Here is a 15,674-nt window from a genome sequence, read left to right on the forward strand (position 1 = left end):
ATCAAATGTGAGATTTACAAGGAGGGAAAACAGTACACCTCTCTGAACAGTGTCTGGGAGGCTATGGTTGCTGCTGCACGCAATGTTGATGGTGAACAGATCAAAACACTGACAGAATCCATGGATGGCAGGCTTTTGAGTGTCCTTGCAAAGAAAGGTGGCTATATTGGTCACTGATTTGTTTTTGTTTTGTTTTTGAATGTCAGAAATGTATATTTGTGAATGTTGAGATGTTATATTGGTTTCACTGGTAAAAATAAATAATTGAAATGGGTATATATTTGTTTTTTTGTTAAGTTGCCTAATAATTATGCACAGTAATAGTCACCTGCACACACAGATATCCCCCTAAAATAGCTAAAACTAAAAACAAACTAAAAACTACTTCCAAAAATATTCAGCTTTGATATTAATGAGTTTTTTGGGTTCATTGAGAACATGGTTGTTGTTCAATAATAAAATTAATCCTCAAAAATACAACTTGCCTAATAATTCTGCACTCCCTGTATTTGCCAAGAATGTCACATTAACACTAGTTCATTTTCAATAGTGAGTATGGCACTATTGAAATTACTTGGCTATTTGTGTTAGCAGAGTGCTGTTGCAGTGTTTGTTTTTGTATATATATATATTTGTGTAAGGGGCTTACGGTAGTACAGTGAAGAGCCCTGGGAAAGCAGGGAAGGAGTGCAGTCGGTTGTGGTGTGCCGAAACCGAGGATGAGGTAGGCCTGAGAAAGAAGAGGGCCTACCCAAGGAAAAGATATGGAAGAAATGAGTTGTAAATGAGTGGAGTGGTGGGAGGGATAAAAGCTCAGACCTCAAATGATGCAGGAGCCAGGTAAGGGGAGTGCCCTAAGTAGGCTGGAGGCGGACCTCAGCCCCTCCCACAAATCCAGGCAAATTGCCTTAATACTTGTGTAAGGGGCTTACGGTAGTACAGTGAAGAGCCCTGGGAAAGCAGGGAAGGAGTGCAGTCGGTTGTGGTGTGCCGAAACCGAGGATGAGGTAGGCCTGAGAAAGAAGAGGGCAAAAATGGAAATAAACCAGTTTATTGTAGCCAATTGATATATCAATAGCTCAACCCGACATGTTTTGGAAAGCCACTCTTAACTCTTGTGTTGGATTGGGAATGTATTGCGCGTAAGCGGATGACTTCCAGCGCCCCTATTTCCTGATGACATGAGTGAGGATGTTGGCACTGGAGGCCGTGGACGTGGCTCCAATGCGAAAGGAGTGCCCTGAGTAGTTGGCTGCGTTGAGGCCTAGTTGTGTGAGGGATGACCTGACATGGGTCATGAAGGTGGTGGTGGTGAGTACCGAACCATGTATTCGAAGTAGCGGTTGAGAGGGTAGAAACTTGTGACGCTGATTGTAAGCATCCAGAACCCTGACTGGACACCATCTGTTGTGCGTGGGGTAATATGAAATGTTGACGGGTAAGTGCTGACTATTCTTGGAGTGAGGTAAGGACAGGATGTAGTGATCCATGTGTTTCGACAAGTGGGAGACAAGAAGACAAGGTGAGGTTTGGGTCGTGGAGGTTGTAGTGAATTTCCCGGGTCTCAGGAATCCGTAGAAGGCCAAGTAAATTGCCGTTTTGATGATGGAGTTGGTATCTGTTTCAAGAGGCGTGGCGTCCAGCAAGTCGGATAATGCTTTGAAGATATGATTGTTTATGGGTAGCCTCTGGGCTGGACGTGCAGGTTCCATTTTCTGAATACCTCTGAGTATGGTTTTGATCTGGTGCGAGGACATGAAGCTGATGTTATTGGGGTGTATGATTAGCATATGATGTTGAATGCCAGTGAGATATAGTTTGATGGTGTTGTATGACATTTTGAGTTTGAGGTGGCAAAAAGAAGCAAACCCCGGAAGAGACGTCATGACAAAAGGGTGCGTGATGTTGTGTTCCAACAGGAACCTGTTGAATAGTGTGAACGCTCTGTCGTATGTTCTATGTGTATTGTCTGACAGTGATAAGCGGGACAAAGACTGGCTATGCCGCATGATGCCTTCTAATCCAGAATGAGCTGTTGAAATGATGGAGTGATGGAGGCCGTGGGTGATGCTGATGGGAGAGCTTGATGAAATGCCTGAAATTTGAAGCGAGACAGATTGTCAGCTGCCGTATTGCACACCCCCGGGACATGGGAACAATGTAAGAAGAAATTATTGCAGTCTCCACAGAAACCTCACGATTGTGAGGGATTTGGAACGATCTTTGTTGATGATCTGGCAGGTCGCCTGGTTGTCTGAATAGCACCGGACCGACATGTTTGCCCATGAATGACCCCACGCCACGGCAGCCGCCACGATGGGGTAGATCTCGAAAAGCACTGAGGCAGTGGAGAATCCTTCCAAACCCCGGACCGCAGGAGGCCAGCTGCCCCCCAGCCAATCGTTCCCAAAAATGGCCACGAAGCCTGTGGTAGATGCCGCATCTGACCAGATAGAGGGGGAAGAGTCCGACAGCTGAGGGAGAAACAAGCTCCCGCCATTCCAGGTGGACAGAAATCTCCCCCACATGCCCAGATCTGCCGCAGCGTGGGCATCCAGGGACAACCTGTGCGAGTCGTGTAGGAAAAAGGGGAGAGGTGCAGGAGCCGTGATATAAATGAGCGACCCTGAGGTATGATGCGCATGGCAAAGTTCAGGGAGCCCAGCAGGGACTGCAGTTCTTTGCGGTTGCCGGTGCCGAGTTGAAGGTAGTTGTCTATGTGGGCGAGAATGTCCTGGATCTTCCTGGATGGCAAACTGGCTTGCATTGAGGCTGAATCCAACTGGGTACCCAGGAAAGGTGATGACCGTGTCTGGCCCTTCTGTCTTCTTGGTGGCGATGGGTACCCCAGGTTCCTCCTCCGGTATTATGTGCGCCGGGCTGACTTCTTGGTCCTCCAGGCTAACGGTCGGCGTGATCACTGGCAATCCGGCCGGCGCCGGTGACGCTGCCGGTGGTGGCCCTGCCAAGGAGAGGGTCGTGGTGACCGATTCCAGCCTCTCCAACCTGACGTTGACTTTAGACATGAATGTCATTAGAGAGGACAGCATGGCATGTATATCCCCTGTGCTGGACTGGCTAGGTCCTTCCCCTGCCTCCCTGTTATCGGTTGGCGTGCGCAGCAGCCGGAAAAGCTCTGCTTTCCTCGCCGTGGCGGGGAAGGGTACATGCCGTCACCTTAACTCCGTCGTTATGCGCGGGATTGTCCAGGATCTGATGGATGCTGGACTGGCTAGATCGTCTCCCTGGGTAGCAGTGACGGATCTAGCAGGGGTGCCAGGTAGGGAGAAGTTCTCTATCCCTTCCAGAGACATAGTAAAACAAAACAGTTGATTAGCTTGGGGAAACACAGGATCGTGCTGGCAAGCTAGCTAGGCCGGACGGCGAAAAAATTATACTTGCATGGTGACAGATGAGGCCCTGCTAATTTGCCAAGCGGCTTGAGAGGCTCTACCTATGATTTGGCGCGAGGGGTTAATGAGGCCACTTGTGGTAGTGGCAGGAGCGTTGGCCTCTCGGTGACTGTAAGACAGGACTAGGGGAAGGGAGTGACAGATGAGGCCCTCTCTATGCAACACGCGAGGCGGCTTACTAATGAGTTGGCGCGGTGGGCGGTTGCCTCTGCACGTTTGAGGCGGGGTGTCGGCCTCGCGGGACCACTAACTGATGGCGAAGCCAAGAAGGGGGTAACCTAGTGGGATTATAGTGCCCCTAAAACCAGCACGCTGACCCTAACGGGACCATCCGAAATGTAAGGAGAAAATCGTTTAAGAGCAGGTGTACGTACCTGGTAGCAAGAAAAAATAAAATAAAATTCTGGACACAAGTGCGACGCAAATAAGCTTAAGCTTAACCGCCTAAAAAAAAAAGGGGGGGGTAGACAGAAAGTAGTATGACGAGAGTGGACTGTGGTATAAACATTGCATGACCCGAGAGGATCATAACGTGAATATGCAATAATGCAGCGCCTGTGCGGGTGATGTGCGAAATGAGGCCAGGGATTTATTACGTGGCGGAGCGCGTGATCGTGCGGACTGTATGGATTTTCCGTTTTTATGAAGTTTTTTTTTTTTTTTGACCCTGGGGCAAAGTGGTGGGTTTATGTTTATGTGTGGGGGCTGTTTGACCTAATGGCGGTGGGGTGTTTTAATAAGGAGGGTTTGTGTGCAAAGAAAAACAGCTGGATGCCCCCTGGACTGTGCAGCCTGTGTGGGTGGGGGCATGAAGCTGAACTACTGGCCCGGAGCTCCGCTGGCCAGTCAGGAGGTCGGACAGACCCGGGGGCGGCACCCCGCACCAGCCGCAACGGCGGACGGCCGCCGGGACACCGCGCATGCGCCGACGGCACCGCCGCGCATGCGCAGTACCCCGGCAGCGCGTGCGCAGACCAGACGCAGAGACGCGGCCGGCCGCCATCGGCAGCACAGCAGGAGGAGCGGCGGAATGGGACCGGAGGCAGCGGGGGGGGGGGTCGCCTTGAAGCAGCGTGCGTGCCCGGGCAGTGTGGCCCTTTCAGCTGCGCAAGGTCATGTGAGCAAGTGTGTAACTTTTTGGTCCTGCTGTGACATGAAACGGGGGGGGGGGGGCCATGAATGTAAGTGAGTTGCAGGGTGGTTTGTTGAACTGGAATGGGAGGAAAAACCCAGGAACAATAACCTGGGCTGGCTTGCTGCAGGGTGGTGACTGGAGTAGGGCTGCTGTGTGGTCGTATCCCTTGTGCATCATAAAAGGCATGACAGACATGAAATGGCAAGTGACTTGTGAGCGAGAAACCGTGACATGAGTGCAATGATTGTGAAATGGAATGGTACAGGGGACAAAACCGAGAGGCCCCGTGCTGTACCGTGTGGATGACTCACAGTTTGACGGGCAAAACGCGACCCACAGTGAACTAGGTGAAGCAGGATGAATGGAACCGTGCGCAGACCAGGCGCCAAGACGCGGCCGGCCGCCATCGGCCGCGCGGCAGGAGGAGCGGCGGAACAGACCGGAGGTAGTGGGGGGTGCCTGAACAGCGGCGTGCCCGTGACGCCGGACATGGAGGGAGGGTGTGTGCTGTGCACCGATGTGGAAGCCTATGTGAGCAAGTGTGTACTATTGGACATGTCGATTTTCTAACATGAAACAAGGGGGAGGCATGATTGTGAATAAATGTGGGGAAAAGGAAATGAGCAGAAATGGGGAATGAGCCCAGGAAACAACCTGCCTGCGCTGCAGGGGTGTTGACCGGAGTAGTGGTATGGTGTGACCAATTCTTCTTCATGAACAAAAGCATGACCGACATGAAATGATAGTGACTTGTAACGAGAAACCCGTGACATGAGTGCAAAGTTTGGTGAAATGAAATGAACCGGTACAGGGGCAACCGTGAGGCCCCGGCTGTACCGTATGGATGACTCAGAAAACCACTGCCTGCATGCCGCAGGGGTGTTGACCGGAGTGGTGATACGGTGCAGATAATTTATGCATGAACAAGACATGACAGAAATGAAATGCTGGTGACTTGTGCGAGAAAGCCGTGTCATTAGTGCAGCGTTTGGTGAAATGAAATGAAATGGGGGATTGCCCAGGAAAACGACTGCATGCTTGCCGCAGGGGTGCCGACCGGAATAGTGGTACGGTGTAGACAAATTTGTGCATGAACAAGGCGTGACAGAAATGAAATACTGGTGACTTGTACGAGAAAACAGTGACATTGGTGCAGCGTTTGGTGAAATGAATTTGAACCGGTACAGGGGGCAACCGTGAGGCCCCGGCTGTACCGTATGGATGACTCGCAGTTTAACGGGCAAACGTGACCCACAGTGAACCGAGTGAAGCCGGAAAAAATAGAACCGAAATGCTCCAAATCCAGAACGGATGGCAACGAAAACTCCCAGAAATCCAGCGACTCGCAGGTAACTCTCCAGGAACTCCACAAGCGACCTCCTCTCTCAAAGCTCAGACCTCAAATGATGCAGGAGCCAGGTAAGGGGAGTGCCCTAAGTAGGCTGGAGGCGGACCTCAGCCCCTCCCACAAATCCAGGCAAATTGCCTTAATACATATATATATATATATTGGAGAAAAAGAGAAAATAAGTATTTGATACACTGGCGATTTTGCAAGTTTTCCCACCTACGAAGAATGAAGAGGTCTGAAATTTTTATCGTAGGTATTCTTCAACTGTGAGAGACAGAATCTAAAAAAACAATCCAGAAAATCACATTGTATGAATTTTAAATAATTAATTTGCATTTTATTCCATTAGATAAGTATTTGATACAATAGAAAAACAGAGCTTAATATTTGGTGTAGCTCTTAAACAAGTTTTCACACATTGCAGCAAGGATTTTGGCCCACTCCTCCATACAGATCTTCTCCAGTTCTTTCAGGTTTCGGGGCTGTCGCTGGGCTACATTAAGTTTCAGCTCCCTCCAAAGATTTTCGGTTGGGTTCAGGTCTGGAGACTGGCTAGGCTCCCCAGGGCCTTGAAATGCTTCTTAGGGAGCTACTCCTTAGTTGCCCTGTCTGTGCGTTTCGGGTCGATGTCATGCTGGAAGACCCAGCCAAGACCCATCTTCAATGCTCTTACTGAGGGAAGGAGATTATTGGAGAAAATCTTGCGATACATGGCCCCTTCCATCCTCCCTTCAATACAGTGCAGTCGTCTTGTCCCCTTTGCAGAAAAGCACCTCTAAAGTATGATGTTTCCACCCCCATGTTTCACAGTTGGAACAGGGTTTTTGGGGTTGTATTCATCCTTCTTCTTCCTCCAAATAAAGCGACTGGAGTTGATACCAAAAAGTTCTATTTTAGTCTCATCTGACCACATGGCCTTCTCCATTTTGTGTTTCTTCCATTTTCTAATAATTGCACCAACAATTGTTGCCTTATTACCAAGCTGCTTGCCTATTGTCCTGTAGCCCATCCCAGCCTTATGCAGGTCTATAATTTTGTCCCTGGTGTCTTTAGACAGCTCTTCGGTATTGGCCATGGTGCAGAGGTTGGAGTGTGATTGATTGACAGGTGTCTTTTATACAGGTAATGTGCTCCAACAGGTGCAATTAACAGGTAATGAGTGCAGGGTAGGAGGGTGTCTTAAAGAAAAACTAACAGGTCTGTGAGAGCCAGAATTCTTCCTTTTTGGTAGGTGATCAAATGCTTATGTCATGCAATAAAATGCAAATTTATTATTTAAAAATCATACAATGTAATTTTCAGAATTTTATTTTAGATTCTGTCTCTCACAGTTGAAGTGTAACTACGATAAAAATTACAGACCTCGCCATTCTTTGTAGATGGGAAAACTTGAAAAATCTAATTTTCACCACTGTATATACTCACCCCCCCAAATACATGTTAGGAACACTTGCTCCACACTGGAGGCAGCAGGACCTGACTCTCAGAGTAATGTGATGTAATAATGCTGGAAGCATTAGGTTCTGCTGCCTCTAGTGCGGAGTGAGTGTTCCCAGTTGAGCCTGTGGAAAAGTGAGTTTTGCGGTTTGCTTTGTTTTTTTTTTATGTTGACACTACAGAGGGAAAGTGGAAGGTGGGGCTTTAAATGTGTATCTCTGGGGACACAAAAGGGGAGCATTATATATATAGGGGCACAGAGGGGGAGCATTATATACAGTGGCATACAAAAATGTTGGCACCCCTGGTCAAAATTACTGTTACTGTGAAGATGAAATGATCTCCAAAAGACATAAACTTAAAGATGACACATTCCCTTTGTATTTTAAGTTAAAAAATATATATATTTTCATCTTTTAGGTTTTCGAAATAACAAAAAAATTAAAAGGGCCCAAAGCAGAACATTTGGGAACCTTGCATGATTAGTACCTAGTAGCACCCACTTTGGCAAGTATCACAGCTTGTAAACACTTTTTGTAGCCAGCCACAGTATTTCAATTATTTTTTGAGGGATTTTAATCCATTTCAAGTATTCCATTTCTGTGAGATTCCTGGGCTGTCTTGCATGCACTGCTCTTTTGAGGTCTATACACAGATTTTCAATGATGTTCAGATAAGGGGACTGTGAGGACCACGATAAAACCTTCTCCTTGCACCTTTTGAGGTAGTCTATTGTGGATTTTGAGGTGTGTTTAGGATTATCCATTTGTAGAAGCCATACTCTTTTCAACTTCTGTTTGTTTTACAGTTGGTGTTTGCTTCCAGAATTTGCTGGAATTTAATTGAATCCATTCTTCCTTCTACCTTTGAAATGTTTCCCATGCTATTGGCTGCAACATAACCACAAATCATGACTGATCCACCCCCAAGCTTAATGGTTGGAGAGGCTTCTTTTCAGGAAATTCTGTGCCCTTTTTTTCTCCAAACATATCTTTGCTCATTGTGGCCAAAGAGTTCTATTTTAACCTCATTGGTCCACAGGGCTTCTTTTCAAAATGCATTAGCCTTGTTTAGATGTCCTTTAGCAAACTTCTTTTGCTGAAGTTTTAGTGAGGACGCAGGAGAGGTTTTCTTCTGATGACTTTTCCACGAAGGCCATATTTGTGCAGGTGTTGCTGAACAATAGAATAATGTACCACAATTCCAGAGTCTGCTCAATCTTCCTGAAGGTCTTTTGCAGTCAAGCTGAGATTCTGATTTACCAGTTGGGTCTTCCAGACCTTCTCTTGATATTCACTGTTCTTTTTAATTCTCTTAATTACATTTCGAACTGAGAAAATGGCAACCTGAAAATGCTTTGCTATCTTCTTACAGCCTTCTCCTGCTTTGTGGGCTTCAACTATTTAAATTTTTATTGTGTTAGGCAGCTGCTTAGAAGAACCCATGGATGCTACTTTTTGGGACAAGGTTAGACGAGTCTGAGCATTTATAAAGCTTTGAAATTTGCGTCACCTGGCCTTTCTTAATGATGATTGTAAGCAAGCCTTAACCCTAACAGGCTAGTTAAGGTCTAAGACCTTGGTCGAAGTTATCTGAATGATCAAATCTCTTTGAGTTTACATTCTAATATTTTACAAAACGAAAATAATACACTGATATTGCTTGCATGCTACTGTCTATGGGGGTACAAAAGGGGAGTGTTATTCATACTGAGGGGTCTTTGGGTGGCATTATAGCTAAAATCTATTAGCTATAATGGGTTCCTATACTTTTGCAAGGTACTCCTTTCCTGTTTACATTCTAAAATTTTACAAAACAAAAATAATACACTGATTTTGCTTAAAATGTTGAAAAGTATATTTCATCTTTAACTTTATGCCTTTTGGAGATCATTTCATCTTCAACTTGCTTAACTGTTCACAGTAACAGTAATTTTGACTATGGGTGCCCAAACTTTTGCATGCTACTGTCTATGGGGATACAAAAGGGGGGTGTTATTCATACTGAGGGGTCTTTGGGTGGCATTATAGCTACAAAAAGCACTGTTGAGGTGCATTATTTAAAATGGGGATACTACCGAGGGGCATTATTTATCCTGGGGGCACTATGGGGGCGATTATATCTCCTGAGAGCACTATGTGGGGCATTATATATACTGAGGGCACTGCCTGGGGTGGGGATTAAAAAAAAAAATTTGACGTTAAAAAATTGATAGACCGACAGAAAATAAATGCACATGCTGATTCAAAATGCTACAAAAGCTGACAGTCCAATAGGTTATTGCCTATGGGCACTGATGTTGAATCAGCTGATTTTTGGTCATACATGTGAGATAGCTGTCAGCAATTAACATGCATGCTCAGTTAAGCCCTCATATTTATTTCAGTAAGAAGAGATGAATAAGCCAATGTCTTGGCTTAAAAGGGTTGTCTCACTTCAGCAAATGGCATTTATCATGTAGACAAAGTTAATACAAGGCACTTACTAATGTATTTTGATTGTCCATATTTCCTTCTTTGCTGGCTTGATTCATTTTTCAATCGTATTATACATATTTCCACAGTTACAACCACCTTGCAATCCAGCAGCGGTGGCCGTTCTTGTACATTATAGGAAAAATGCCGTCCTATGCCCACTCCTATGGTGCAGGCGCGGCAACAGCTGCTGGATTATATACAGCATATAGTGTAAAACAATCACACGCCATTTCACATTATGCTTATTTATTAATACTTACTGGATGATCTTTGTCTAAATTTGGTTCGAATTTCATAATTAGGTGCTGGCAAATGTCCAGATCTTGGACTTTTCTTGGAAAAGAAGGCGCTGTTTGAATTACATAATAAAACACACATGTGAGACATGCCAAGAAGCCTAAATATACAATGATCATTTTATCTTTACTTAAGGAGTAGCTGTTGTTTCAGATGACTTTTCATGTGAATAATTTTCCATGTGTATATAGGAGCAGTAACACTATTTCTGCACATTACACGACTTGTATCATGTATTTATCATCTGTTTTCAAAAGATCAATTGTCTCTGAATTCAGCTCCAGGAGGGGTGGGGACTAGATGCTATGATGTCTCCCATCTACAGCATACCCATGGAAGAGGAGACCGTGCTCTCCTTTTTCTATCACACCTTCAGAAGCAGCAGCAGCAGCATGTTGGACATTATAGAGAAGTAAGCAGTGTAGAGCAGTCTAGAAGATGCATCTGCATCAACGTGCCTCTCTGTCTCTCAATTTGCTGCTGATTCCTTCTCCCTCCTATTCTCACCACAGACTTCTATGGATTCTCACTGTTCTTTTTCTTTGGCATTCAGTATTGGTGACATTTTGGTTGGGATGGAGTCAAGCATCACATTTAACCACTTAACTCTATATCACGTACATGTGCATCATAAGCATAAAGGGGTTGTATGGAGTGGGCTCACATGCTGAGTGACCAGGATCACCGATGACACCAGCCTTATTTATTTAACCTCTCAGATGCTGCTGTCAATGGGGACCACAGCATCTGTGGGGTAAGACAGTGGAAGGGAGTTCCCGCTGTTCTCATATCAGAGCCCCTGCAGGGAAATCACTGGGGTTACAATTGGTTGCTATGACAGCCTGAGGCATTGTAAACAGTGGCGTACCTCTAATAGAGGAAGACCACGCAGCTGCGAAAGGGGCCTGGCTATGTATGGAAGGCTCTGCCCCCTAATTATGCTAAATAAATATAGCTGCTTCTAACCTGAGTCCATGTGTAAGGTTTGGGCCCTGCTTACTGGCTTTCTGCAGCCCCTGTGCTGGGCTCTGAAGGGGACCCGGGCCCAGGCTGACTCCCCTCCCCCTTACACAGTTCACGTCCCACCCACAGTCACTGTCCTCACCCATAACATAGAGTGTGTCTGATACTGGCTGATTTACCAATCAGCATTTAGCAGTGTAGGCGCTCTTCTGTGTGGCTAGCCTCGCAGTACGCCTAGCAAGGGTAGGTGTGCTGGCACAGGAAGGCCCAGGAGTAGAGTTGAGCGAATACCTGGATGTTCGGGTTAGAGAAGTTCGGCCGAACTTCCCGAAAATGTTCGGGTTCGGGATCCGAACCCGAACCGAACTTCGTCCCGAACCCCATTGAAGTCAATGGGGACCCGAACTTTTGGGCACTAAAAAGGCTGTAAAACAGCCCAGGAAAGAGCTAGAGGGCTGCAAAAGGCAGCAACATGTAGGTAAATCCCCTGCAAACAAATGTGGATAAGGAAATGAATTAAAATAAAAATAAAAAAAATAAAAATGACCCAATATCAATTGGACAGAGGTCCCATAGCAGAGAATCTGGCTTCACGTCAGCAGAGAATCAGTCTCTTCATGCCATAGCAAAGAATCTGGCTTCATGTCAGCAGAGAATCAGTCTCTTCATGCCATAGCAGAGAATCTGGATTCATGTCACCCATCACTGGAAGAGGCCACTGTCACATATTTAGGCCCCGGCACCCAGACAGAGGAGAGCGGTCCCGTAACAGAGAATTTGGCCTTATGTCAGAGCAGAATCAGTCTTCATGTCATAGCAGAGAATCAGGCTTCACGTCACCCACCACTGGAACAGGCCACTGTCACACATTTAGGCCCAGGCACCCAGGCAGAGGAGAGAGGTCCCGTAACAGAGAATCTGGCCTTATGTCAGCACAGAATCTGTCTTCATGTCATAGCAGAGAATCAGGCTTCACGTCACCCACCACTGGAACAGGCCACTGTCACACATTTAGGCCCAGGCACCCAGGCAGAGGAGAGAGGTCCCGTAACAGAGAATCTGGCCTTATGTCAGCGCAGAATCTGTCTTCATGTCATAGCAGAGAATCAGGCTTCACGTCACCCACCACTGGAACAGGCCACTGTCACACATTTAGGCCCAGGCACCCAGGCAGAGGAGAGAGGTCCCATTACAGAGAATCTGGCCTTATGTCAGCACAGAATCTGTCTTCATGTCATAGCAGAGAATCAGGCTTCACGTCACCCACCACTGGAACAGGCCACTGTCACACATTTAGGCCCAGGCACCCAGGCAGAGGAGAGAGGTCCCGTAACAGAGAATCTGGCCTTATGTCAGCGCAGAATCTGTCTTCATGTCATAGCAGAGAATCAGGCTTCACGTCACCCACCACTGGAACAGGCCACTGTCACACATTTAGGCCCAGGCACCCAGGCAGAGGAGAGAGGTCCCGTAACAGAGAATCTGGCCTTATGTCAGCACAGAATCTGTCTTCATGTCATAGCAGAGAATCAGGCTTCACGTCACCCACCACTGGAACAGGCCACTGTCACACATTTAGGCCCAGGCACCCAGGCAGAGGAGAGAGGTCCCGTAACAGAGAATCTGGCCTTATGTCAGCGCAGAATCTGTCTTCATGTCATAGCAGAGAATCAGGCTTCACATCAGCCACCACTGGAACAGGCCACTGTCACACATTTAGGCCCAGGCACCCAGGCAGAGGAGAGAGGTCCCGTAACAGAGAATCTGGCCTTATGTCAGCGCAGAATCTGTCTTCATGTCATAGCAGAGAATCAGGCTTCACGTCACCCACCACTGGAACAGGCCACTGTCACACATTTAGGCCCAGGCACCCAGGCAGAGGAGAGAGGTCCCGTAACAGAGAATCTGGCCTTATGTCAGCACAGAATCTGTCTTCATGTCATAGCAGAGAATCAGGCTTCACGTCACCCACCACTGGAACAGGCCACTGTCACACATTTAGGCCCAGGCACCCAGGCAGAGGAGAGAGGTCCTGTAACAGAGAATCTGGCCTTATGTCAGCACAGAATCTGTCTTCATGTCATAGCAGAGAATCAGGCTTCACGTCACCCACCACTGGAACAGGCCACTGTCACACATTTAGACCCAGGCAGAGGAGAGAGGTCCCGTAACAGAGAATATGGCCTTATGTCAGCGCAGAATCTGTCTTAATGTCATAGCAGAGAATCAGGCTTCACGTCACCCACCACTGGAACAGGCCACTGTCACACATTTAGGCCCAGGCACCCAGGCAGAGGAGAGAGGTCCCGTAACAGAGAATCTGGCCTTATGTCAGCACAGAATCTGTCTTCATGTCATAGCAGAGAATCAGGCTTCACGTCACCCACCACTGGAACAGGCCACTGTCACACATTTAGGCCCAGGCACCCAGGCAGAGGAGAGAGGTCCCGTAACAGAGAATCTGGCCTTATGTCAGCGCAGAATCTGTCTTCATGTCATAGCAGAGAATCAGGCTTCACGTCACCCACCACTGGAACAGGCCACTGTCACACATTTAGGCCCAGGCACCCAGGCAGAGGAGAGAGGTCCCGTAACAGAGAATCTGGCCTTATGTCAGCACAGAATCTGTCTTCATGTCATAGCAGAGAATCAGGCTTCACGTCACCTACCACTGGAACAGGCCACTGTCACACATTTAGGCCCAGGCACCCAGGCAGAGGAGAGAGGTCCTGTAACAGAGAATCTGGCCTTATGTCAGCACAGAATCTGTCTTCATGTCATAGCAGAGAATCAGGCTTCACGTCACCCACCACTGGAACAGGCCACTGTCACACATTTAGACCCAGGCAGAGGAGAGAGGTCCCGTAACAGAGAATCTGGCCTTATGTCAGCGCAGAATCTGTCTTCATGTCATAGCAGAGAATCAGGCTTTACGTCACCCACCACTGGAACAGGCCACTGTCACACATTTAGGCCCAGGCACCCAGGCAGAGGAGAGAGGTCCCGTAACAGAGAATCTGGCCTTATGTCAGCGCAGAATCTGTCTTCATGTCATAGCAGAGAATCAGGCTTCACGTCACCCACCACTGGAACAGGCCACTGTCACACATTTAGGCCCCGGCACCCAGACAGAGGAGAGGTTCATTCAACTTTGGGTTGCCCCGCAATATAATGGTAAAATGAAATTAAAAATAGTATTGAATGAGGAAGTGCCCTGGAGTAGAATAATATATTGTTAAGGGGAGGTAGTTAATATCTAATCTGCACAAGGGATGGACAGGTCCTGTGGGATCCATGCCTGGTTCATTTTTATGAACGTCAGCTTGTCCACATTGGCTGTAGACAGGCGGCTGCGTTTGTCTGTAATGACGCCCCCAGCCGTGCTGAATACACGTTCAGACAAAACGCTGGCCGCCGGGCAGGCCAGCACCTCCAAGGCATAAAAGGCTAGCTCTGGCCACGTGGACAATTTGGAGACCCAGAAGTTGAATGGGGCCGAACCATCAGTCAGTACGTGGAGTGGTGTGCACAGGTACTGTTCCACCATGTTAGTGAAATGTTGCCTCCTGCTAACACGTTCCGTATCAGGTGGTGGTGCAGTTAGCTGTGGCGTGGTGACAAAACTTTTCCACATCTCTGCCATGCTAACCCTGCCCTCAGAGGAGCTGGCCGTGACACAGCTGCGTTGGCGACCTCTTGCTCCTTCTCTGCCTTCGCCTTGGGCTTCCACTGGTTCCCCTGTGACATTTGGGAATGCTCTCAGTAGCGCGTCTACCAACGTGCGCTTGTACTCGCGCATCTTCCTATCACGCTCCAGTGTAGGAAGTAAGGTGGGAACATTGTCTTTGTACCGGGGATCCAGCAGGGTGGCAACCCAGTAGTCCTCACACGTTAAAATGTGGGCAACTCTGCTCTCGTTGCGCAGGCACTGCAGCATGTAGTCGCTCATGTGTGCCAGGCTGCCCAGAGGTAAGGACAAGCTGTCCTCTGTGGGAGGCGTATCGTCATCGTCCTGTGTTTCCCCCAGCCACGCACCAGTGATGGGCCCGAGCTGCTTTGGGTGCCACCCCGCTGTGAACATGCTTCATCCTCATCCTCCTCCACCTCCTCCTCATCCTCGTCCTCCTCGTCCTCCAGTAGTGGGCCCTGTCTGGCCACATTTGTACCTGGCCTCTGGTGTTGCAAAAAACCTCCCTCTGAGTCACTTCGAAGAGACTGGCCTGAAAGTGCTAAAAATGACCCCTCTTCCTCCTGGGCCACCTCCTCTTCCATCATCGCCCTAAGTGTTTTCTCAAGGAGACATAGAAGTGGTATTGTAACGCTGATAACGGCGTCATCGCCACTGGCCATGTTGGTGGAGTACTCGAAACAACGCAACAGGGCACACAGGTCTCGCATGGAGGCCCAGTCATTGGTGGTGAAGTGTGTCTGATCCGCAGTGCGACTGACCCGTGCGTGCTGCAGCTGAAACTCCACTATGGCCTGCTGCTGCTCGCACAGTCTGTCCAGCATATGCAAGGTGGAGTTCCACCTGGTGGGTACGTCGCATATGAGGCGTTGAGCGGGAAGGCCGAAGTTACGCTGTAGCGCAGACAGGCGAG

General features: G+C 48.0%; 1 protein-coding gene across 1 annotated transcript in view; it reads right to left on the minus strand.

Annotated features, from left to right (window-relative positions):
- LOC120987072 (tyrosine 3-monooxygenase-like) overlaps positions 1-15,674 on the minus strand; it is a 124,831-nt gene that overhangs the window by 84,395 nt on the left and 24,762 nt on the right. Inside the window, exon 3 of the mRNA XM_040415708.1 lies at positions 10,074-10,162. Coding sequence (XP_040271642.1) covers positions 10,074-10,162 — 89 coding nt within the window. The remainder of the gene's footprint in view (positions 1-10,073; positions 10,163-15,674) is intronic.

Source organism: Bufo bufo, chromosome 1 (assembly GCF_905171765.1).
Source record: "Bufo bufo chromosome 1, aBufBuf1.1, whole genome shotgun sequence".
Classification (NCBI taxonomy): Eukaryota; Metazoa; Chordata; class Amphibia; order Anura; family Bufonidae; genus Bufo; species Bufo bufo.